The following is a 25,727-nucleotide window of genomic DNA, read 5'->3' on the forward strand; positions in this document are numbered from 1 at the left end:
CTTCAGTTGTATCTATGAGGACCCCTAAAACTTTTAATAAATTTTCCATTTTTGTATCAAAATCTTAAAGCGGTTCACAGACACACACAGAGTACTTAGCAAGTTTCAATAGTATAGCTCTTATAGTTTCGGAGAAAAGTGGCTGAGTGAACATACGGACGGACGGACAGACAGACAGACAGACATGACGAATCTATAAGGGTTGCGTTTTTGGCCATTTGGCTATGGAACCCTAAAAATCGTTAGTCCAGTGTCCCTTCTACCAGCTAAGCGGTTGCTTCTGAAAATGTGAAAAAAAATCACGGGAGAAGGAAATATGCTGAATTTAAAAGGAAAACTATCACGGCTAAGAAGACTTCATAAGTTATTGAGTAATAGTCGATCAACTAAAAAAAATAGAGTAGAAGTACAAAGGAACTTTTCGTTCAAATTCCTTTGAACGTATACCTTTTAACCATCACAATAATTGCAAAAGATTTAAAAAATGGGGTTTGATTAGGTACCATTATAGCTAAATACACTGAACTAAGGAAAATAAATATACAAAAAAAATGTTGCTTATTTAGTCCCCTGTACGCATAGCTAATTATTTTATATAAAAATAAATAACGTTTCCATTTATAAGAAAAATAAGAAACGGTCTCAAATTTCTTCATACATTTTCGCCCTATCAAGAACGCGGCGAGCGTCGTAACCGCCACTGTACAAGGCGCGCTGATATTAAATGTTATTTTAATGTCCTTAACGTCGATATTCGTACTGACCTGCTAATTTTTGTAATATTTTTTGTGATAGCGTCCTTAAGTACTTGTTATAAAAACTTTGTCACCATTATTTTTATTCTGAAAAAAATATGTTCTCGTTTTGATGAATAAGTATATAATACTTATACTAAGTAGGTCATTCGATGTAATGTTACTTTAATTTTTCCATCTTTTTGGTAAAAGATGGCCCCGTGCGAGTTTGCGGTTCTTTTCGTAGCACTAGGCTTGTTCCCGAATCGGTGGTAGGCCCTATCGTAGTCCCGACTCCCGACGTTCAAAGTGTACATATTTATAATGTAGACTGTAGTGCGTGTGGACTGTGGAGTGATTGGATATTTCCAATCAGCAGTATGGAAAAATACCCATTTTGAATAAATTTATTTTATTGTTATCAAATAACGTGCTACACTTTATAGCTACAACATTTGCCTAATTAATGAAGACAGCTAGTTTATAAGGTAAATATACGTAATTAAATTAGTCTTGTCTTGTGAAGCTCAAAACCCGTTAGTCCTGTCGAGTTTCCGTCGTTTATTTATATTTCACATTGCAGTCTGCGATTGCTGAATCAGTTATTTTTAATGAGAATTAATGAGGGTATCAAAGGATAAACTGGCTAAATTCGTGTTAGGTCACGCGAAGGATAGGGTTCCATTGACATCGATAATGGCAAATGTGTCCATAATGATAAGAAATATGCCATTATCATCAGTGCCATTGTCAGTGTAGTGCCACTAGTGCCATCGTTATAGCTCTAAGGGTGAAGCCAAACGAGCGTAATTTGTGAGTTGTGAGTCGCAGAATTTCTGCCGCGTAAATATCTTTTCCAACAAATGACGACGCACAAAATTACGCTCATGTGAATCAAACAGCGGGGCTAAAATGGTCGCTTTGAAGAATCATGATATGAATCATAATATGATTCATTTTTCTAAAATCGCAAAATGCAACTCTGCTTGCAATTCATTTCTGTATTTTTGTACTGATTTGACATTTGTCAGTTTGACAGTTTTGACAATTCGTTTGCTGAATTGATTGAGAGGAATTGCTAAATGTGACCATTTTAGCCCCGCAGGACTTTTGTATAAAACTGAATGCAGCAGAATTCTGCCGAACCGAAATTCTGCGACTCACAACTCACAAATTACGCTCGTTTGGCTTCGCCCTAAGCGTTCGAATGGTAGATTGTAGACGGACGGACAGACCCAAGGGTTTCTGTACTAAACGATGAACCCTAAAAGATTCTTCAATTAGAATGTACGATAAAGAGAAAAATTCTTGCATATTAGCAGGCAGCAGGTACCTGCATCACCTGCATGTAGGATAATGCTTCGCTAAGTCAATAGTTTACTTAACATGATAAGTATGAAGGGAATCCTTCTAGACATCAAAACATTTCTTACGTTGTTACTTTCGCCATAACAGCATTACCTGTTAGGGCGAAAGTAACAGTATAATTTGTACCTGCCACTGCCTGCGCTACGCAACAGGCTTTCTTTTAAGCGAGGGGAATCCCCGGGGACGACTTTATACATTTGGAGAAACCAACGCGCGACGGTGTCGATTGAGGACTGATAATAAAAAAAATATTAAACATACGTGTGTCCGTTTGTCTGTCAGTTTTTTTCTTTACCTCTTCACGCTTGAATCGTTGATTTGGATTATTGCGATGGAAGTATTTTATTTTTAACGCCAGGAAGAGATATTAATATTTTTTTACTTTAAAATTAATGGTTAGTACAACAAGAAAGTAAGCGTCTTGTAACAATCTAAACTAGTAAATAGAAGGTTTATATGTGCTTCCAAAGACTACGTAAGATACACTTTGATAGTCTATTACTTTTAAAAATAACGAAGCTTGTAACATTGCAAAAACTAGTTTTTATTATTCGTAGGCCAAAACCATACCTATTATTTTCGTAACTAACACGAAAAAACCGCTAAAATACGACCTGCCTATGTTAATGTTGTATAAAGACATATTTTGTCATCACAACAATATGTCCGAAGTTCCGAACTTATTTTCCTTTAACATTAATGATTCATAATACAAAGAAGTAAACATATCAGCAATGTTAAGAGGTTAGTGAACGGTATTTTATCCAATAATCACCTCATTGTAACCTTTCATGTGAGATCATGCCGAGATTCCGCTTGCAGTTTGCACACACTGTGTCCATGCAATTATCTCGACAGGCAAAAATTTGCAGTTGTCAATCCTAGCCCGTAGTGTAGGTATGTGCATTGTGCATAGAGTTGTTGAATTTAAAAAATGTCCAAACGCTTTATAAAAAGTTGAACAACACATCTCCACCTTACGTATAAGGTTTTATAGTTAAAGCATAAAAAACCGGCCAAGAGCGAGTTGGACTCGCCCATGAAGGGTTCCGCACAACTATAATAGAGGAAAAATAAGAAAATATATTAGTGTTTTTGTATGGGAGCCCCCCTTAATTAATTTAATTTAAATTTTATTATGAATTATTAAAGTACAAATAAAACTGTATAATTTGTGAACATTTCAGGTAGCTTACTACCTGTTGTAGCTTAATACCTGTTGTAAATGTTAAAAAAATCACGTTTGTTGTATGGGAGCCCCCTTTATTTATATTAAACTAGCTGTCCCGGCAAACGTTTCTTTGCCATATAAAGTATTTCGCCCGTATTATTTTATTGAAGTGACTAAATAAGTATGGCACGATGGCAACGTCCATCGCTATCCCGTCGCACAAACATTGGTCGCCGTCAGTCTCGAGTTGTAATAATTTACTATTATTTATTCAACAAATGCACTTATCAATATAATAAGTACCCAGTAGCCGATTCTCAGACCCACTGAATATGCATATAAAATCTGTAAAGCCGTTTTGGAAGAGTACGCGGCCTAACATTGTGACACGAGAATTTTATAAGATTTATTTTGTTTTTAGTATTTGTTGTTATAGTGGCAAAAGAAATACATAATCTCTCTGTGTGTGTGTGTGTGTGTGTGTGTGTGTGTGTGTGTGTGTGTGTGTGTGTGTGTGTGTGTGTTCTTGATTTATCTTTAATAGGGTCCCATTTTTACCCTTTGTGTACGGAACCCTAAAAACTGTGAGGCCTCCGAGACCTATATTATGAAAGTCTAAAAAAAGACTTCCCTCCATTTGTCATTAAGAGTTTATAACATTTCATACAAGATATTATATAAGAAGTCTGGAGCTGTTAATAAAAATATTGTCATAATATTATCTAGATAGGTCTCTACGTAGAGCTTAAGTGCAGTAGCTTCTAGAGAACTTTGAGTACGACCTCTAAAACTCCGAATTGACATTAATTTGACATTTCTCCGAGGCAGGAAGGAAGCAGTGCATAAAACAATTATTTTATGGACAAAATAAATTGATCTTATAAAAGTGTGAAGTGAGCCCCACGCACAGGGCCCCCGCTGCCATATGTGTAATGTGTGCAATGCACACGGGCGCCATCCTCTAGGGGCGCCAAATCGCTATCTTTAGGGGCGCCCAAACTAAGGACCCAAAAAATTTGCCTAAAGGGGCGCAAAAACCTTTTTTTGCACACAGCCGCCAGTAGCCCTTAGTGGGCAGGGCCCCCGGCCCTGCCCACGCACCTCCGATTCTATAGCTAGTTCAAAGAATCTTGATTTGGAATACCCAAATCTGATTATGTATTTAACAGGCTAACATATACGTGCATATACAATAGAGCGGCCTTTAGACCACAACAATGAGTCAGCGACACCCGGATCATAACATCACGTCTTGATGATAGACTTTTTATAAATGCTGCGGGCTGTACTTGTCATTCACAGAAAAATAGGTCGCTACATCGCTATATTAATATCTATGGATGCTTCACACCACGTCAGTCTGGCACCTACTAAGTACCTGAAGGACTTGTGTTGTAAGTACCCAGACACCGGAAATATATTTAATACTTTTATATACTATACATTTTATTTAGCACACAAACTTTGTGCATCGGTTGATGCGGCCAAAGCGATCTACTTCTAGTGAATCCATGCTAAAATTATAATGTGTTTGTTTGTCCGTATTGTGATACGTTTAATAAGCATAAACATGGCAAATTTTGTCTACAAAAGAACAACAAGGACTGGGAAAAACTAAATACGAATAGAGCTATGAAGCTTAGTAAATGTAAAATTTAATTTAAGTTACAAAATAGTAAGGACAATTAAAAAGTTTGTCTGTAACCAAATTGTAGTCGCAAATCACTATGGAAACCTCGGTAAGAGGCGCGACAGATGCTTAAACGGCTTTAATTTTTGTACTCTGACATGATTTCACAAATGATTTGGTTAATTACTGTCTAATGACATGACATACATATAATATATAAAATTCTCGTGTCACGATGTTTGTGCGCGAACTCTTCCAAAATGGCTCAACCGATTTTAATGAAATTTTGTATGTACATTTGTTAGGCCCGAGAATAGGTTTTTATCTACTTTTTATATTGATATTTACTATAAATCCATACTAATTTTATAAATGCGAAAGTGTGTCTGTCTGTCCGTCTGTGTTCTCCTCCTCTTCACGCCCAAACCGCTAAACCGGTTTTGCTGAAAATTGGCATGGAGATACTTTGAGTCCCTGGAAAGGACTTAGGATACTTTTTGTCCCGGGAAATTGTACGGTTCCCGCGCAACAAACGAGTTTTAGCGTAACGGAGCTGCGGGCGTCATATCTATTATAGTAATATAGATTTATAAGTAGGTATGGCAAAACGACGTTTGCCGGGTCAGCTAGTTATCGGTAAACTTGTTTATATATTTTATCGACGTGGCATTTCAATCGAGTTATTAAAAGATGTGACGATGACGCTGCCATGCTACGTTTTCCTTGACGATATAATATTAGGAGTAAAAACTTCATATACTTGCTGCTTTAACCCTCGATCACTCACGCGGTTATTAGCCCTGCGAGCGGGGGGTTGTGGCCACCCCACATTCCAAGTGATTTTTTATGCAATATAATATCAGTCAACGAAATTAAACCGTTTAAAAGAAATAACAATCGAAAATAATTTGCACTATATGATAATACCACATTTTATAGAACGACTTCTGGGCAAGCGTTAGCGCGATGTAAGAGACGCACGGCGCCATCTATTTTGAATTTTTGGAACTAACTTAATTTGAACAAATTTACGCATTTTCACCCCCTTACAACGCTTTTTTCCAGTAAAAAAGTAGCCTATGTCCTTTCTCAGTCTTTAGACTATCTGTATACAAAATTTCATTACAATCGGTTCGGTAGTTTTGGCGTGAAAGCGAGACAGACAGACAGACAGACAGAGATACTTTCGCATTTATAATATTATTAGTAAATTAGTAAATATTAGTAAATTAGTAAATTAGTAATTAGTATATTAGTATAATTAGTATATTAGTATATTAGTATATTAGTATAATTAGTATATTAGTATAGTAGTAGTATTAGTATTTTAGTATATTAGTATTAGTATATATTAGTATAGATAATAGTAGCATATGCTTTCAGTTCTTAAAACAGCGCCTAAACCCGCGAACTTGTATTTATAAGGAATCCGGAGTTCTCTTAGTATCTTCGGAACCATAGTATACCTCGGTGCAAAATCTTGCGTTTTAGTAGCATATGCTTTGGATGCTTCTTATAAAACCAAAATCACTATATGTTTCCATATAAATTTAGAGGAGTTCCCTCGATTACTCATGGATCCCATCATCAGGTCACCACTTTTGTGAACATGGTACCGAATTAGAGTGAAACCTAATACAACAAAACAAAAAATTCGAAAATCGGTTTACAAACGGCGGAGTAATCGTTGAACATACACAAATAAAAAAAAAATATATCCACAGCCGAACATATAACCTCCTCCTTTTTGGAAGTCGGTTAAAAAATACGCCATTTACTTCATTCAGCCACACGCTAACCAGTTTAGGAGGTGGCTGTGGGCTGGGTCGTACCAGTTTCCAGCCAGAAATGAAAGAAAACCGTTTTATCACAAAACCCCCGATTTTATGCAATTTTGGTGTACTTAAATTATCTTACTTGTGGTAATAATATCATGTTGTTATTTTGAATATCAGTAGAGTTTTGGTTTGTTTATAGTTAAGTTAATGTGCTATAACTTTAGTGCACGTAGTTTTTTTTTTTAAGATTATTTTTCTCGCAAATTCCAATTTTGGTGGGTAAATTATGTGAGTAAGAGGGTGTGTAATACATTATTTTTACAAAATACCCTTGATTCTTGAAGCATAAAAAATACGCCATTCACTTCATTCTGTCACAAGCTAACTCGTCTAGGTGGTGGTTGTCGTACCAGTTTCCCGTAAACACCTAATCGCCAATTTTGGTGGAAACAAAAATTTCCACCAAAATTACTTAAGTATATAAAAAATGCAAGTTGTTTAAATCCACTCAATAACATTTAAATAACATAAAAATTTAAGGGGGGCTCCCATACAAAAAACACAATTTTTGGCCTACTTTTGCTGTATAACAGTACGGAACCCTTCGTGCGCGAGTCTGACTCGCACTTGGCCGATTATTATAATATTATCTCCATAATCAAATTAATGTCCTAACAATATTATGTCTTCTATCGTAACTATTCATTTAAGTTGCCTTTAAGTTATTCAGAACAGCTGGGCAAGGTGTTAGTGTAATAAATTCTATCTTGAGGAAAGCCGCGTAGTTTCTTAGCTATAAGTACGTGGATTGTATAGTGATGCGCAAAATAAATATAAATAAATAAAAGGTTATATAAATCTCCTGTCACAATTTTATGATATCACTAGAAACACAAACAACAAACAAACGCAAAAAATCGGCCAAGTGCGAGTTGGACTCGCGCATGTAGGGTTCCGTAATTCGTACCGTTATAGAGCAAAAATATGCGAAAAGTGTATTTTTTGTATGGGAGCCTCCCTTAATTATTATTTATTTTATTTTAATTTTATTATTAATTATAAAAGTGTAAATACAACTGAGTACATATTTTGAGAATATTTCAAGTGCCTACCTGTTGCCATTAATTATTGATAACGAGCAAAAAAGGTCAAAAAAATCACGTTTCTGTATGAAAAATATTAAATATTAATTTTATTTTGTTTTTAGTATAGAAGTATAGCGGTTCTTGAGAAACAGCCTGGAGACAAACAGACAGACAGACGGACAGACAGACATAGAAGTCTCAGTAATAGGGTTGAGTTTTTACCCTTTGGGTACGGAACCCTAAAAACTATGAATCTGTTACAACTTGCAAATGCAGACTGCAAAGACTTGCAATTCGACCAAAACTCAAGTACGAAGCACTGCTAATAAGATCTAAGATGAAGACGATAAATTGTTGTGAATCCATGTAGCCCAAACACAAAAGACAAGTTGCTCGATTGGCGAAAATACCTCACATACATGGGCGTAGCCACATTGGGGCAAGATGGGGCGCTTGCCCCACCCTGGCTCTGACCTATAAGGTGCCTATAAATTAAATTTTTTTTCTTATAGTAACAACAATCATAATATCCGTGAGAAAGTTACACAAAAAAATTAGTCGACATGAAAGAAAGTGCGATCAAAACAAAAAGCGCGGGGGATAGGTTGACTGCTCAGCTGCCCCACCCCGAGCCCATGCTCACATTCACATAAAACCGTCTTATCATCATGTTCACCATATTTTGTTATCAGGTGATCTTCTGAAAAAGGTAGTCTGTCTAGAATAGACCCAATAGAAGTAAAGACAAACCCACACGCGAGGCACCTGCCGCCTGATCCATAACCATACCGGTGTGTAAAGCCTCCGTAGTCTAGTGGTTTAAGCGTGACTCAGGGTCAGAAAAGTCAAGAGACTTGGAGGTCGTGGGTTCGACTCCTGCGTTGGAAACATGTTATTTTCAAGTTTGGTTAGGACAATGCACGCTGATCACCTGATTGTCTGACAAGTAAGATGATCTATGCTGTATGCGTCAGATGGACAAGTAAAAAGTCGGTCCTGCGCTTAATCCAGTCGTGCGACGTGTCGGTCTTCCGTCTAACTAGATTATGAGAGTATAGGAATAGAGAGTGCTCTTGTGTACTGCGCACACACTTCGGCACTATAAAATTACTCCTGCGTAACTGGCCTGGCTTCAATGAAAGCGGCAACTGTCACCGAAACCAGTAACGGTATTCTTATTATACTGGTGTCAACAACATTGACACGATTTCAGCGATTTTTCCATCCCAGCATCTAAAGAAGTTGTCACTTAAAAGTCATTTTTCGATTTCCAGAACTATGTGGGTTCCATCGAGCCTCTGGGCGTGGAGATGCAGCTGCTGGAGAGCTACAACCGCGGCAGCCCCATCAGCTACCGCGTCAACTTCCCCGTCATCAGCCCCCTGCCCAAAATCACCTCGCTGACCGTCAACAACAAGGTCCTGTGCTATGGCCCGGGAGGTATGTTGATAAATACGTTCAGTCAGAGCTTGAAGCCGAGACGTTTTCTTTGTCGCTTCTTTATAGAATCGCCGATCAAAATATATGGAATTGACATTAGACGAGTTGAACGTCAACGTCATATTAACGAACGCTTATGTCAATTTCATACATTTTGATGGGCAATTCTATAAAGAAGCGATAAAGAAAAGATCTTGGCTAAAGGGTCAGCACTGGAGTGGGGTTCCTTATTCCTATCTACTCCATTCTAATCGACTTCCTAACTTACTCGTTGAAGGTCGTACCTATTTAAACAAGTTGGCTGCGAGTTGCCACATATCAATCTTCGACACAGTTATTTTTTTGGACTGAGCTACCTTGATCTAAATATAAAAAGATCTCAAGTTGATCTATTATATTCCAGCTAGCAACTAAAATGTTGCACGATGCGGTGTTAAACTAAGCAATGTTTCTCTAAAGTTTTCATAGACAAATATAGTTTTACATGTAGTACGAGTTACCTTTATCTAGGAGCTGGGTATAGAATAACAAAACACGCTAATTCCAGATGTAGCAGGAGCCAATCAATACGTGACGATGATAACGCTGGAACACATACTGTACTACCGGGGAGGCTCGGCGCCGAGTGTGGTCCACGCGCAGAACGCACCTGCGAAGCCAGCTGCCCCACAACCAGTGCAGCCAGCTGCAACGCAACCTACACCCACCTTTATTTTAGAGGGATTCCCTGACGATCAAGGTATGATACAATGCTATAAAGCTTCTTATTAGCTGTTTTTAATCGGACTATAGCTTAAAATGGCCTCACTTTGTTGTGTACAAAAATTAAATATACTTACCCATTTCGATTTGACAGAAATCAATATTATAATTGCGGAAGCGGAACCCATTACGACAACAAAAAAGCCTCCTCCGCCGGAGATAGATTGGGAGGGCCCTTCGGGACCGTATTGGGAGCGGCCCCCACCGGATAGACATGGACCACCCCACAGGCATGGGAAGCCACCACCAGAGGGGGGCAGACATCCCCCACCGCATCACGAGTGGAACCGACCTCCTCCCAATTGGGATAGGCCTCCACCCCAAAAATGGGAAGAAGACGATAATCCTCCACCAAGAGAAAAGCCGGCGCACAAACCAACAACGATAAAACCTACGCCCAAAGAGCCAGAACCAACTGAAGAGTACCAAGAGGAACCAGAAACGCCTAAACCGTAAGTCAACCATAATCGCAAAGTTTTAATTAAGGTTTCTGGGCTGCTGCTTACTTACTTGCTACCCTTCTTAAAAGTTACTTATTAAGATATGCACGTTATATAATAATATTATATTTACTATTTATGTATTTGTGTTTCAGAAAGCCGACTCGTCCATCCATGTCAGATAGGACGTCTGGTGACACCTGCGGTAAAAATGGCTTGGATTCCGTTCCCCTGGTCTACCGCGGGACGAGCTACGAGAGGGGCAAGTGGCCGTGGCTGGTGGCGCTATTCAAAAGGAAATATACGGGGCTGAGTTACATTTGCGCGGGAACTTTAGTCTCTGACCGCCATGTTGTGACAGGTAGTTATGGTTTTTAGGGTTCCGTATCCAAAGGGTAAAGGCGGGACCCCATTACTAAGACTTCGTTGTCTGTAAGTCTCCAGGCTGTAACTCAAGAACGGTAATAGCTAGAGAGTTGAAATTTTCACAGATTGTATAATGACTAATGTGAACATCTGTTGCCGCTATAACAACAAATACTAAAACAAAATAAAATTAATATTTAATGGGTGCTCCCTTTTACATGGTAGAGTCATGCTTCGGCACGAATGGGCCGGCTCGACCGGAGAAACGCCACGGGCTCACAGAAAATCAGCGTGAAACAGCGCTTGCGCTGTGTTTCACTGAGTGAGTGAGTTTACCGGAGGCCCAATCTCCTACCCTTTTCCCTTTCCTACCCTTCCCTATTCCCTTCCTGGCCCTCCTCTATTCCCTCTTAAAGGGCTGGCAACGCACCTGCAGCTCTTCTGATGTTGCGAGTGTCCATGGGCGACGGAAGTTGCTTTCCATCATGTGACCCGTTTGCTTGTTTGCCCCCTTATTTCATAAAAAAAATTAACTTGTGTTTTTTGTATGGGAGATACAAAAAACACAAGTTTTGGCCTAATTTTGCTCTATAATGGTACGGAATCCTTCATGCGCGAGTCCGACTTGCACTTGGCCGATTATTTATTTTATTTTACGTAACTTAACATTTTGCCAATTCAAAAACTTTTTATTTTACAGCGGCCCATTGCATGCATCGGAAGAATTCGTACACTGCATCCAAAGACATCGTGGTTAGAATAGGTGTTTATAACTTGGACGATTGGGCTGATGAGGCTGTAGTCATAAGGAATTTGGAAAATGCCAACATACACGAATCGTACAACTCGACAACACTTGCAAGTAAGCAAATTACTAGGGCCCGTATAAATAGTTGGCTCTTACCACTAAGAGCTCGCTTAAAACGTGTTTCAAGATGCTATCCTTATTAATAAACCTCACTTGAGTACAGCTTTTATAAGTTAATCACAAAAAAGTTTCTTAGCTACTTTTATGAAGCGGCTGCCCGGAATTTGAATCTTTGCTACTTAAGTACGACACAGGTTTTAACAAGTAGTTATTTTCAGATGACATTCTGGTGCTAACTCTAGACAGGCCAGTGGAATTCAATCTGTACATAAAAGCGGCTTGTCTTTGGAGTGGAATCACCGATCTGAATGCCATTGTAGAGAGTTCTGGAGTGGTAAGTAGATATTGAATAATGTAGCAGAAATATGTCAAACAAAATCTTACCAAAACGTTAACCTCACCTAACCATCCGAATTCCGAGGCGATTTCCAAGGGTCATTTGGGACTTCGGAGTTTGACTTGGATCGTTTAACTAATCCTCTATGTTAGCCTTAATTCTTAATCATTAAAATCACACAGTAGATATTCGGTATGTCGGTCCTGCGCTAGATCTCTCGCCAGTTGTGTCAGTTGTCCGTCCCACTGGGTAATGAGAGTAAAAGAATAGAGTGTTGTACTGTGCACACAATTGGGCACTTTAAAATTACTCCTGCGTAACTGACCTGATTTTATTGAAACTGGCCACCGTCACCCAAACCGGTATCTATCTCTATAGATAGAGCAGAATAATAGCTCCCAAACCAACAGCTCCCCGAAAACGGTATGGGAGTTATATAGATAACTCCCACGCCGTTTTCGTTGACTCTAATATCTCTTTACGGAATAGGCCGGATATAAATAGAGCTAAACTTCTTTTAGGTCGCCGGTTGGGGCGCTAGTGAAGCTGGACCAGCTGGTAGGGGAGAGCCGCGCATGGTCCGTATGCCCATCGTTAGTACCACCACCTGTCGCGCCAGCAAGCTTGAGTTCCACAAGCTGACATCCTCTAAAACACTTTGTGCTGGTAAGTAACAGATCCTGCTGCTATTATAATACTTGTGCACAGTGGACATATTATATGAATACGCACGCCTTACTAGGTTCCCGAGGATCAGAATCGAATCAAGAATCACTCGATCTCAAAGCTTTTGCTACTCTCGACACAATATATACTAGCGCAAAATCGTGCTGCAGTTCAATTTTGAACTAATTCGATCTCAACGGCTTTTCCTACTCCTGACAGCTATGCTAGCGCACGATCGTGTTGCGGCTCAATTTGAAACTAATCGGACTCGTTAATTAAAACCATATCAGTTTTCGAGATAAGACTGCATATTTGTTACCTTTTCATACAAATAAAATATAGTAGTTTGGACAATCACAAGGGCTACTTTTAAGGCAAAAACGACAATTATACTAACTGCAAGTACCTCGAAAAAAAAATATTAATGTCGAATTTTGTTTTTCAGGTGATCGCAACGGAGCTGGGCCTTGTTTGGGAGACTCAGGCGGTGGCCTGTATATCCTAGACAGCAACACTGGTCGCTGGCGACTTCGTGGCATAGTCTCCATATCATTGTGGACTCAAAGCGGTGAAGATACGTGCAATCTCAACGACTACATCGTGTTTACTGATACTGCTCAATATTTACCGTGGATAAGAGCTGCCATAGCTACGTAATATTAGGTAGTTTAATAAATATTTAATTTAATAACCAACGTCTTTTTTTGTTCTCTCTAAGGAGTAACGACTGTTACCGCAACCTTAAAAGTTGATGAAAAAATAGAGGTGATCGACATAATTTTGAACATATTTTTTATATATATAAAACTCAAAGGTGACTGACTGACTGATTGACATAGTGATCTATCAACGCACAGCCCAAACCACTGGAGGGATCGGGCCGAAATTTGGCATGCAGATAGATGTTATGACGTAGACATCCGCTAAGAAAGGATTTTAATAAATTCCAACCCCAAGGGGTTCAAATAGGGGATGAAAGTTTGTATATAATAATGCCTCTTAACAAGGGCGTCGCCAGCCGATGGCGCAGGGGGGGGGCAAGTTGACTTTACCTACTACAGTCTACAATTCATACTTTACTCACTCTCTATAAATGAGAAAAGTAGGTATGAATTGTAGGTAAAGTCGACAGCACATGAAACTTTTCACTTGTACTACGAGCCTTACATCTATTACCAGATTTTAATATTATAGTGGTCGTTGCTTTTGCATTATATTTGGCAACGTTTTTTAGAGTCTCTAGGGGGGGGCAGCTGCCCCTCCCTGCCCCACCCTGGCGACGCCCTTGCCTCTTAACGCGAGCGAAGCCGCGGGCAAAAGCTCGTATTTTTATAAAATAAAAAAGCAAAAATATAAAATCGCAATTCATATGCAGAAGTTTTAAAAACGCCTTTACACTACGGCAGTGGGCATCGGCAATAGCATAGTAAAAGGAGGAGAAGTAAGTTATCTTGATACATATTAAAAATAAGTCTATGCTTCATACAAAGGCACCGCGCGCGGCTTGTATGTGTGCGCCATAGTATCAATGCGTCGCCACGTACCGCACACAACAAAATCTCGGCGGTACGGGTACCATGCGTCGCCACGTACGGCACACTTGACACTATGGCGCACACATACAAGCCGCGCGCGGTGCCTTCGTATGAAGATAACTTACTTCCCCTTCTTTTAATATGGCAATAGAGCCAGCACGAGCCCGATGTTCGTCATTTTATAACAGCTGAAAGTTAAGAACGACCAGCAACTATGGAGTTTCGGTCGCGGTTACTTTAGAGTTTAGGAGGTATCCAGTTCAGAAGGTCTACCTGACATTCGATGAAGAGTAAAGTTCATTTTTTTTTCTTTTTCAGCTTTTGTAAAATGACGAAAGTCTGGCTGTCGCTGGCTCTTGAGTCATGGGCCACGTAGCAGTGCCGTGGGCCGTGGCTAGTGCGGCGTGCCGCTGGGCGTGCCACGGTAAATTAATACAAGGGATTAATCAGGATTAATACATTTTTACACTGGCAATAGTTAATACGCAGAAAATATCAGCAGCTAGCTAGCTAGCAGCAGCTGTCACTAATACGTCAATGTCAATTGTCATGTAATGTCAAAATATATCAATTGTGTAAACCGTGTAAATTGTTTCATTATTTTATCTTGTATTTGCATGGTCGCATGAAGTCATCACCAGTGCCCGCTGCATGGCAATCAGTTTACGTTATAAGTTATAACTGTTCACATTTTTCGCCTCAACTCTGACGCTGGCAACTCCTAAATGGGTAGGCTTACGCCAAAAGAAGAAGAAGAACCGTGTAAATAAACGGTGTCAACATTTTTGCCGCTTGCCGGTGATTATTTTGAAAATAAATAATATTTCATAATTTAAACTATATATATATTTAAAAAAAATTATATGCAATTATTATGTCCTGGAATAAACTATGCAACAAACAAGATCTGCAATTGCTAGGTACGCTAAGTGGTGGCCAAAGTTTCAGGTAGGTTTTTATTATTTTATGTAGTACTTATGTAAATGTACATCTAAGTTATTAAACTTAAAAAGTTCAAGAATTCAATGTTGCTCTCCGTGTATAACTACTTTCCTATTTCTTTTATTCACAAATTTAATTTTGTTAATTTGTAAAATATCAAAACATTGGCATGTATACAGTTTACTGAACTGTTGATTATACTTTTGTTAGATGGAAATATAATGAAGATCTAAAGGAATGGCGAGGTGTATTTTTTAAAACAGCCTGGAAGCTAAGGGAAAATGAGAAATCAATAGAATATGATGTTATTGGATCACTATTACAAACGGGAAGAAAAAGAAATAACAAAGGTGATATCACAAATGAAACTTATTTCAAGAAGGTCTTAGATAATTATTTTCGATTAGACTGTAATTTGAATGAATATTATAAAGAATGGTCAGAGAAAGATGAACTTTTTAAGTCAGCTTGTAAACAGTTTTACGGAATAAGAATGCTTAACCAAGAACCAGTTGAGAATCTGTTCTCATTTATTTGCAGTCAAAACAATCACATCTCGAGGTAAAGCATTATATTATTTAGTGTATTTATTTTTAGCAATAACATATAGTTAGTTGTAGTGACAAGAACCTTTATTATTATTCTTATTTCAGAATATCATCCATGGTCGAAAAGTTATGTGAAAATTATGGTGAGAAAATATGCAACTATGAAGATACAACTTATTATGCTTTTCCAGATGTTGAAAAGTTAGCTCCTGAAGAGGTAAATCTCTATCATAAAAAAATAAAAGGGAAATACTTTATTTAAATACGGACGGACAGACATGACGAATCTATAAGGGTTCCATTTTTTGCCACTTGGCTACGGAACCCCTAAAATGAAATGTAATAATTTAAGTTTTTTAGGTTGACAAAGCTCTAAGAAATTTAGGCTTTGGATACAGAGCAAAATTCATACAGAAATCTGCAGCACAAATTCTAGAATGGGGAGGTGAAAAATGGTTTGAAACTTTAAAGGAAATGAAATACAAAGATGCTAAACAAGAATTGATAAAATTATGTGGTATTGGCCCAAAGGTAAGAGTTTCAAACTATAGTAAAGATAATTTAAATTTTAAGTTTTTACCACGCATCTTAGTAAAATTATATTTTAGGTGGCTGACTGTATATGCCTAATGTCTTTAAATCATTTAGAATCTTTACCAGTGGACACTCATGTGTATCAAATAGCAGCACAAAATTACTTACCGCATCTGAGAGGCAAGAAAAGTGTCACAGACAAGATGTACACAGAAATTGGTGACCATTTCAGACAACTCTTTGGAGATAAGGCAGGCTGGGCACATACGGTATAACTTTTTCTACTTTTTTCATTTTTTTAAATATTGTGACTGTTGCAGTATTTTTTTATTTTTATTTTTGCAGATTCTATTCTGTGCAGGCTAAAGTCGGAAGTGACAGACTAAGCTTGTTTGATTTGTATTTTTTATATTTATTTTTGCAGATTCTATTTTGTGCAGATTTAAAAAAGTTTCAAACAAATACAGAAACTGAAGAGAAACCTAAAAGGAAAAAGAAGAAATGATGGTAAATAATAATTGTTATTGTTGTGGTCCAATAAAATGTTTTATTAAATATAATAAGTGTATAAAATAAAAATTGTATAATTATACAAAAACATGTTCTTACCTTATGTTCTAAACCTACAAGTATCAGTCATTTAAAAAGATATTAGTTGATTAATAATACTTTTACCCTATCTTTACAATACTGCCTATCCTAGCCTTCATCTATGAAACTGAAGAAAGTATCATATTGCACAGTAACAAGTTATTTTCTCTATGACATTTTTAAGAACTCTATTCTGCTAGGAAATTTTACAAGTAGCTAAACTATATAACTTCAGTCAATTCATACCATAATCTATGAAACTGAAGAAAGTATCATATTGCACAGTAACAAGTTATTTTCTCTGTGACATTTTTAAGAACTCTATTCTGCTAGGAAATTTTACAGGTAGCTAAACTATATAACTTCAGTCAATTCATACCATAACTCATGAACTATCTTTTTGTCTTTTATAGGAAAGTTTCCTCACTTTTTGTAACAATCACATGGTTCACTTATTGCCATAATATATTTGAGGGCTAAACTCAATAAGGGCTTGCAGGGCTCGTATTTCAAAAGCCAAGTCTGTGATAGCTGGGGGAGTTGCCACCAGAGTTGGGGCGAACACCGTGCTGAGATTGTGTGCAGACATTTTGTTTACTTCAGCATACTGAGCAACTCTGAAAATAAATAGCAAAAATTTAATAGTACTTATACTACCATAATATTTTAATCACCGACATAGACAAAGTAAAATTATTTTCAAATTCAGGCAAATCAACTTATATTATTATAAGTTTTAGGCTAGATAGTCTCCAGTGCTGGATTATATTATGTAATTTTTTCAGACACAAAAATATGGGGACCTGCCAAGCCATACTATGCAACTATACTATAGTTAAATATTTACCTGTGTAAATGCTGCACCATGTATTGTAAGCAGTTGAAATGTGCTGGCGGCAACTCATCTAAACACTGACGTAACATTGTTACTTGTAGAGCTGTTGTTTTCGCCTCTGAAAATATGTAAATAGATTAAAATTTACTTTTCAAACCCTGTTAATGCGTGTTATGACGAAGTAAATAATGCTCTCTCAAAGATTGTACATTGGTTTAGTGTTAATAATCTTTTACTTAATAGTAAAAAAACAAAATGTATTAAATTCAAATTGCCCAATGTAAGGCAAACGGAAACCAATGTGCTTTTAAATGGTGATGTTATGGAGCTAGTGGATACAGCTGTATTTTTAGGTATTACACTAGACTCCAAGCTTCAGTGGGGCCCTCATATTGCTGGGTTGGCCGACAGACTCAGTTCAGCAGCATATGCAGTAAGTAAGATTAGACAATTTTCAGATGAAACAACAGCACGTCTAGTGTATTTTAGTTACTTTCATAGTATTATGTCCTACGGCATTTTGCTGTGGGGCAATGCTGCAGATATAAATACAATTTTTGTGCTGCAGAAGCGAGCTGTGCGGGCAATCTACAAGTTGGCCCGTAATACTTCACTTAGAGAAAAATTTAAGGAAACTGGAATCTTAACTGTTGCTTCTCAATATGTCCTATCAAATGTATTATATGTTAAAAAGAATATATATCAATTCACGAAAAAATGTGATACCCATGGGAGAAATACTCGTAATAAACATAAGCTTGAAATTCCGGTGACTAGACTTACTAACGTCAAAAATTCTTTTAAAGGTCAATGTATACGCCTTTATAATAAGATCCCAGAAAGCGTTCAAAATCTCTCAATTAATAGATTTAAAAAAGTTGTTAAAGAACGTTTGTGTACCAAAGCGTACTATAAAGTTACTGATTTCATGAATGATAGTACACCATGGGAATAAGGTCGCCCCCTGCAGAGCTGTTTCATTATAATATGTATAATAATTGTACATTCGTTGTATTTTATTTAGTCATAATGACACTGTTATTTTATAATAATATATTTTTTGTAATTTTCCATCTTTTTAGAAAAAGATGGCCCCGTGCGAGTTTCTTACGCCGGTTCTTCTCGCCGGGTTAGTTCCCGAACCGGTGGTAGGCATCTGTGTAGCCCCGACGTTCAGAGAATATTTGAAAAAATTTATTCTGAATAAAAATTTTTGAGTTTTGAGTTTGAGTTTTCTGACAACCAATTACAGCCACGACCAAATAAAATTTTCATTAATACTATTGTTATCAGTTATTACCTTTTTAGTGCGTTATTTGTATACTTTCACCAGTGTGATAAGATTATAATATGTATAGGCCCCTTTACACTAATATAAATAAATAAAAACTACTACTCCAAAATAAAACTTACGAATGGCATTGACGAGTTTTGGGTGCACTTCGAATGTAATAAGCGGCACTGGGAGCAGTCGTAAGTACAGTTTCAACGTGCCGGCGATTACGTTAATGTTACTAAACAAACTGAGATCTGCTGCTTCACCATCTGAAACATAACAAATATTATTGTGAAAGGAATTCATTTCATAAAAAAATTACGTGCTTCATTTTGTAATTTTAAGTCTGTTTGATAAATTAATATAACTAATAAACAATGCTCTTTTAAGATAGAATTGATGGTACGGTGACGGCTTAATGGGATACATAGTGCTCTTGTTGACAAGGTAGCTAGAGTTTTACACATATCACATACATTGCACCTTAGGCACCATCTTAACTTTGAGCTGCCTAGATAACATATTTTAATATACCTTTATCAAAAGCTATCTTCAAAGCTTCAATTTCATCCGCAAAACCTGATACTCGGTAAATTCCCTCAGAATCTAGTCCTCTTGTCTCTATCTCATTGACACATTTTCGCACCACAAAGGGTAGAGTGCTGGAATGTGCGTTCAACAGTGTTGTCAAGTCTATACCAAACACTCCTCTTATCTTCTTCAGATCGGGAACACAGTGGTTAGGCACACGCTCCGAACATTTGATGTGAGCTATGAACCCGCAATCTATAAAAAATTATGAAGCACATAAGAAAAATCATTCATAATATATAATGTAATAATGTAACTTGGATGTTGGATCACAATATAACTAAAAATAAGTTTGGAACAGATAAAAATATTGTTCTTTAATAATAATTATTATTATATATTAATTGTATAAATTTTAAGGGATCTAATATGCTTAGAAGAAGTCTGAATGCTAACCAAACACTGAGGGTCCAGGCTTTTGGCTTCAAAATGGCTAAGTAAAAAGTAAAGTTTACAATGTGGCAACATAAGAAACATGTCAAAGAGGTTTATGGAATGACCAAACTAGTAATAAGTGTCAAATAAGGCATATCTTATATCTTTAAACAAGCAATTCTTGTATATACAGGGTGTAACAAAAATAAGTGATAATAATTTAGGGTGTGTGCAGCGCTGAAAGACCAAATTTTTTTTTCACTTTTGTATGGGGAAACTCGTGACACTCGGGCCCTTGCCCATACAAAAGTGAAAAAATGTTTTCGTCTTTCAGAGCTGCTACTTTCACAGTTAACTCTCTACAAGGAACATGTACACACCCTAAAGTATTATCAATTATTTTTGTTACACCCTGTATATATATATAATTGGAATCTCAGAATCGGCTTTTTTTATTATTATTATTAAATAAGGAGGCAAACGAGCAAACGGGTCACCTGATGGTAAGCAACTACCGTCGCCCATGGACACTCGCAACATCAGAAGAGCTGCAGGTGCGTTGCCGGCCTTTTAAGAGGGAATACGCTCTTTTCTTGAAGGTTTGCAGGTCATATGGGTCCGGAAATACTGCTGGTGACAGTTCATTCCGTTTACAGAGTTTTACAGTGCGTGGCAGAAAGTTACAACTAACAGAAAGTTAGGCTCCAACGATTTTCATGAAATTTAGTATATAGGGGGTTTCTGGGGCGATAAATCAATCTAGCTAGGAATCATTTTTAGAAAATAACAATTTATTTGTGTTTTATCGAATACAGAGCGGAGCTCGGTCAAATAGCTAGTTATATTTTAAAGAGGATTTTTGCAATTATGTTAAAGTCAAGAAGCAATAAAACATCAAAAAAAAAACTATCTGACACTTATTAGATAATGTAATGAAGTAAAGCTGAAAATGATACCTTCACACTTGACACCTTGAGCAGTGAAGCCCCACAGAAAATTAGCACAAAGTTCACACCAGTTTAGTCCTTTGAAAGTATGAATTTTAAAATTATGAGTTTTTGTATACTTAAACAGCAGTGGGCTATCCTCAATGGTAGGTGTCAGATCTAGTATTGGCTTTTTGGTTACTTCTTCATCTGTGTTATTCACAAGATTTGATTTAATAACTGAGCTCCTGAAGAAAATGATTTGATTAGTGATGTATTAGTGATATTCAATTATGTAGAGAAAACTTTGATTGCATGAAACACATTGTAAGAGCAAACAAATGATTAAAGAAGAAAGGCAAGTTATATGCTAGTAAATAAATTTGGACAAATTCACACAGGAAAAGTACTTCAGCAAAACATGTTTTAAATAACACATTATACTATGTAGAAATAGAAAACTTGGGCAACAAATTATAAAAAATTTAATAACTATAGAATACAAACCAAAAATTTTAATCATAGTCAGTCTTTGAAAAAAGTTTGAGCGCAATATGAGCCTGACACCTTTTGTGTACTTACTGAATCTTGGTTAGAGTATTAATCTTGGTCCTGTTTAGAGTAACATAGGGGCTCTCTGTATAACATGTGTGTGAGTTTATCATCTCCAGAATGTGATGCGCTTTAAGTTCCATGTGGCAGGTTATAAGTCCATCGGCCACAAGATCGTAAATACAGTCAAATCTTTTCTCTTTTATGTAGTGGGAGCCATCATAGTACAACTTGTAGTGATGTATTTTGTCATTGAATCTGAAAATTGTTTGCAAACTTTAAGTTACTAATAGCTTGATTGTGAAGGTGCCTTATGAACTTGGGAGATTTCTCAAAGGAAGTTATGATAAGAAAATATTGTATACCATCATAAATTTAACTAAATTTTTCAAGTAACTGAATCCGGTTACTAAAAATATAGCAAACAAAATACCTCCAAGTTAACGTGAAGAAATCGTTATGTACGTTTCCTTTTCTAATTAGAAACGCTCCATTCGGCTCATATTCCAGCAGCAATGTCGCTTCTTTGTGACCCATTATCCCGTGATATTCTTTACCGTAGAAGTCGGGTCTGTCCGGACAGTCTTCGCATATTATTGGTTTCGGTATTGGGGCTTCCATTTGAATTTTATACACTGCAAAAAACAATTACCATTTATTTTAAAGAGTTTAACCTTTTTTCCTTGTGTATGAAGAGTTTATGTTCAATGTATTTAACGTACATTCTGGCTTCCATATATTCCGGAGGTTTTCCATATTTGCTTTTAGTGGATTTCTCTAAAATTGAGAGTATTTTGTATTTTCAAACAAAGTTTTTTTTTACTTTCACCAAATTCCAAAACACAACAAAAATTTTATTATGTCAAATGTCAATTAAATATCAAGAAAGGATGTCAACTGTCGTCTGTCAAGCTTTTTTTTAAGAAAAAGGCATGGATGGATGTAAAGAAAGCCAGACTGGCAAAAATTAATAATATGTTTTATCATATTTGACGTAAACATTTTTAAAAAGGCGAAGAAGAAGAAAACTCAAAAGTCAAAACAGAAGAAAATTGTTATTATCAAATTTAAACTAGTAATCTGTGGTTATTATTTTCAATTTTGTTGAATTCATTACAAAATATTTAATGGGATTTACAAATCTTGCAAACACTATTATCTGGATTAAGGATAACTAACATGTCTAATACACGTTACTTTTAATAGATTTTGATAACTTGTTGAAAAATTGAAAAATCTTAAACTTGTGTAAAACTGGTCTACAAAATGCCATCAAATACTTTACCATTAATTATAATAAGTGCCAAGGACTCAGAACAAGCTAAACTCCTCGCTACTGGTTCGTGTGCTCTATATTTTTTTAGGGAAACTCCTACTTGTACCTATGTCCTCCTCTTACTCCCTATATTACGATATCAGAAATTATTTTCATTGTGTATGTATACTATATTAACATAATATATTTTCAGAATTAATAAACAACAAAGACGATGGCGCTGAGGTTAATGGTTCTGCCCAAGAAAATTTCACTTGGCGCTTGCAAAACAAATATTATTCTGCCAATGTCAGGATACTTCCGGTGGGAGATGGTGATACAGTTGAAAATGATGTGTTGAGCTTGGCCGAAGCTCACATCATCTACATTGCTAAGGAAGAGGTAAATATTATGTTAATTTACTTAAATCTTTGTTTTAAGATCACTTTCTATAAAACTAGTTATTAGCCATGTTTGTTTAATATTTAAAAAAATAATTAACCCCTCGGGCCTCGATTGTGGATTAACGAGACACAATAGCTTATCTATTGTTATCGCGGCCGGATGCAGTCGCTTAGGACTTCATGAATTAAATACAATGTATGGACAATATGACTATAATATTATTTCTATAGATTTATTTGTTTGTGTAGTTTACATACATGCCATCATGAAGTAGTTATTGATATTCTGCGATGATAAGATTTTCTGTCTATTTAATTGTGTTGATTTTTTAATACACAGACATATTCAGCTTAAAAGAAATCAAAATTGTATTACATCCTCTAAAACTTTTCTGTTATCCCCAGAAAGATTTAGCCGAACTGGCACAAAAACGGGCAGCAAATGTGAATAATGCTGAGGTAGAAGTCTATTTATTACTGTACGAAGGATCAAAGACACCAAGCGTATTAGCTACCTGGGCATGCAATAACCACTATGAAGTCATTCCTCTCAAAGAAACGGCATCGTCTCATTCTGATGATGAGGAAGATGATCCAGAAGGACCCTTCAAAGAAACTTACGGCATTGAGAGAGCCAGAGATACTTTACACGCACACACTTGGACGGGCCTAGAAAGAATTGACATTCCATCACAACTTCAATCTTTAGGTAAAAAAATATTTTATTACCTATATTAAACAAAAAATAACCTAATTATTCCAGTTTATAAATTAAAATGCATAATATTATACCATCCACACTAATCAAGTGTGTCTATTTGTGTTTCATTTTGATAAAATTTTATCTTCGAGTCCTGAAAAAGAACACTATAGTTTACATGTATTCATCTTCTAATTTCCAAATTTTATTTATTGCACATGTTCCTGTGCAATACACGAATTTCGAACAAAGTTTCGTCCATGTAAAAGTACCTATTTTTCAGATGGACTGACACTATCATCTGAAGACGAATACATTGGCAGAGAGGACGAAGAAGAAGATTTGAATGAGGAGCAGATGGTGGAGCGGGCAGAGGCATTCGCCATGGCGCTGGAGACTGTGCTACACGCGCAGGCTTCGAGGGGAGAGGGGGACGATGAGATGCGCAGGCGCCGCGCCGAGGAGGCAGTAAATGCATTACGACGAGCCCTCGGACCGGATTTCGATTGGCTGTAAATTTTTTTTTACAAAATTTAATAGGCAAAGACGTATATATTAGTTGTTTTAGGACAAAATATTTAAAACTAGATTCCCTTCCTTGTTATTTAAATACTGTATGTTAATAATGTAAATAAATGTAATCTATTATCTAGTAGAAATGTAGTTTATTATATTTTGTACATCCTTAGAATTTTATTAACATAGTTTGGAGTGAATGACACTAGCAAACACAGCTATCAACGGAAGTCATTCTGAGTAAACAACGAAACATTTGTGATAAAGTCGCCGCAGGATATGTGTTCAGTTAATGCACGTGATATGTATACTAACCTGGCCTTTGATGTAGCATGAGCAATGAGTATTATATTTTTTAAATTTCAGTACCCAAGTTGTTTCTGGGCTTAGTTGCAATCTTTACTGAAATCTCTCACAAGTAAGACTTAAAACGAAAAAAGTCGCTGTGTTTTGAAGGCACTTAAAACGATGCTCATAAATACGCGCAAAGGAGTAGCAATCGGGCCGCATTTTCAATTTCATTAAACGTGTGGAAAATACAATTTTCCTAATGATTTTAAATGTGTGCCTACTGCTTAGCCACCAAACAAATAATTATTATACAGGCACCAAATTATTAAATTGTTTATATGTAACTCGTTACACACACCTGCGTTCGTAGCCGCCTAGTCGATAACTAGGCGTTTTAATTTTATTATTGAGCCTAAATAATAAATACAGTTTAGTTCAATGTCCTAACTTCTAATACCTATTCGTTAATAGCTGTGTACCTGTAGCTTGATTCTTGACAACAAGTAACTCACATTAAACACTTAAATATTTGTTGCCACCTGCTGATTTCCCATGAAAAGAAAGTATCATGACCAAACTTTAGTAAAAACTAAGACATTTAATTTAAGACGTGTTTTACAAAACTAAGGATAACCTTCGATTAACGTCGAAAATCGAAATATAGGCAATGTTCATTTAAAACTTTGAACTTTAAGAACTTAAGTAATAAGTACTCAAGTAGTCAATAATTTAGTAGATACTAGATAAGTAGTTAGTAGTTCTCCTCAATTTTACAAAAATCGGCCAAGTGCGAGTCGGACTCGCGCACGAAGGGTTCCGTACCGGTAATAGAGCGAAAGTAGGCAAAAAATTGTGTTTCTTGTATGGGAGCCCCCCTTAAATATTTAATCAATTCAAATTTTATTAATATTTATTAAAGTACAAATATACTTACTTAATTAAGGATTTTGTGAAAATTTCAAGTGCCTAGCTGTTACCATTTTTGATTACGAGCGAAAAAACAAAAAAAAAATCACGTTTGTTGTATGGGAGCCCCCCTTAAATATTAATTTTATTGCGTTTTTAGTATTTGTTGTTATAGCGGCTGGCGGCAACAGAAATACACAATCTCTGAAAATTTCAGAAGTCTAGCTATAGCGGTTCTTACTTCTTGAGTTACAGCCTGGAGACAGACGGACAGACATCGAAGTCTCAGTAATAGGGTCCCGTAT

At 36.6% G+C, this 25,727-nt stretch overlaps 4 protein-coding genes across 6 annotated transcripts in view; 3 read left to right on the forward strand and 1 right to left on the reverse strand.

The window, feature by feature from the left end:
• LOC121727944 (serine protease gd-like) overlaps positions 1 to 13,333 on the forward strand; it is a 29,091-nt gene extending 15,758 nt beyond the window's left edge. For both annotated transcript variants that reach the window (XM_042116024.1, XM_042116023.1), the window contains exons 2-9: positions 9,041 to 9,206; positions 9,754 to 9,945; positions 10,063 to 10,420; positions 10,564 to 10,769; positions 11,475 to 11,636; positions 11,861 to 11,976; positions 12,501 to 12,645; positions 13,091 to 13,333. In XM_042116024.1, coding sequence (XP_041971958.1) covers positions 9,041 to 9,206; positions 9,754 to 9,945; positions 10,063 to 10,420; positions 10,564 to 10,769; positions 11,475 to 11,636; positions 11,861 to 11,976; positions 12,501 to 12,645; positions 13,091 to 13,302 — 1,557 coding nt within the window. In that variant the 3' untranslated portion in view covers positions 13,303 to 13,333. The remainder of the gene's footprint in view (positions 1 to 9,040; positions 9,207 to 9,753; positions 9,946 to 10,062; positions 10,421 to 10,563; positions 10,770 to 11,474; positions 11,637 to 11,860; positions 11,977 to 12,500; positions 12,646 to 13,090) is intronic.
• A 1,603-nt stretch (positions 13,334 to 14,936) lies between these two features.
• Positions 14,937 to 16,753, forward strand: LOC121727946 (N-glycosylase/DNA lyase). Of its 2 annotated transcripts, XM_042116026.1 has the most exons (7): positions 14,938 to 15,128; positions 15,333 to 15,683; positions 15,776 to 15,887; positions 16,031 to 16,201; positions 16,279 to 16,473; positions 16,550 to 16,565; positions 16,645 to 16,753. In XM_042116026.1, the coding sequence occupies exons 1-7, from the start codon at positions 15,055 to 15,057 to the stop codon at positions 16,707 to 16,709; spliced, it is 984 nt and encodes a 327-aa protein (XP_041971960.1). In that variant the 5' UTR covers positions 14,938 to 15,054; the 3' UTR covers positions 16,710 to 16,753. The 2 variants fall into 2 exon arrangements, with proteins under 2 accessions (XP_041971961.1, XP_041971960.1); XM_042116027.1 differs by lacking the exon at positions 16,550 to 16,565 and having other exon boundaries at positions 14,937 to 15,128; positions 16,629 to 16,753.
• Positions 16,754 to 16,815: 62 nt separating this feature from the next.
• LOC121727945 (beta-chimaerin) lies at positions 16,816 to 22,203 on the reverse strand. The gene is made up of 8 exons (XM_042116025.1): positions 22,073 to 22,203; positions 21,784 to 21,985; positions 21,381 to 21,608; positions 20,829 to 21,046; positions 19,441 to 19,692; positions 19,044 to 19,175; positions 17,643 to 17,748; positions 16,816 to 17,412 (listed from the first exon to the last, which is right to left on the reverse strand). Exons 1-8 carry the CDS (start codon positions 22,104 to 22,106, stop codon positions 17,244 to 17,246), a joined length of 1,341 nt encoding a protein of 446 aa, XP_041971959.1. The 5' UTR covers positions 22,107 to 22,203; the 3' UTR covers positions 16,816 to 17,243.
• A 246-nt stretch (positions 22,204 to 22,449) lies between these two features.
• Positions 22,450 to 24,346, forward strand: LOC121727948. Its single transcript, XM_042116030.1, has 4 exons — positions 22,450 to 22,689; positions 22,820 to 23,007; positions 23,415 to 23,718; positions 23,993 to 24,346. The coding sequence occupies exons 1-4, from the start codon at positions 22,617 to 22,619 to the stop codon at positions 24,223 to 24,225; spliced, it is 798 nt and encodes a 265-aa protein (XP_041971964.1). The 5' UTR covers positions 22,450 to 22,616; the 3' UTR covers positions 24,226 to 24,346.
• Positions 24,347 to 25,727: the final 1,381 nt, after the last annotated feature.

This window comes from Aricia agestis, chromosome 6 (assembly GCF_905147365.1).
Source record: "Aricia agestis chromosome 6, ilAriAges1.1, whole genome shotgun sequence".
Lineage (NCBI taxonomy): Eukaryota > Metazoa > Arthropoda > Insecta > Lepidoptera > Lycaenidae > Aricia > Aricia agestis.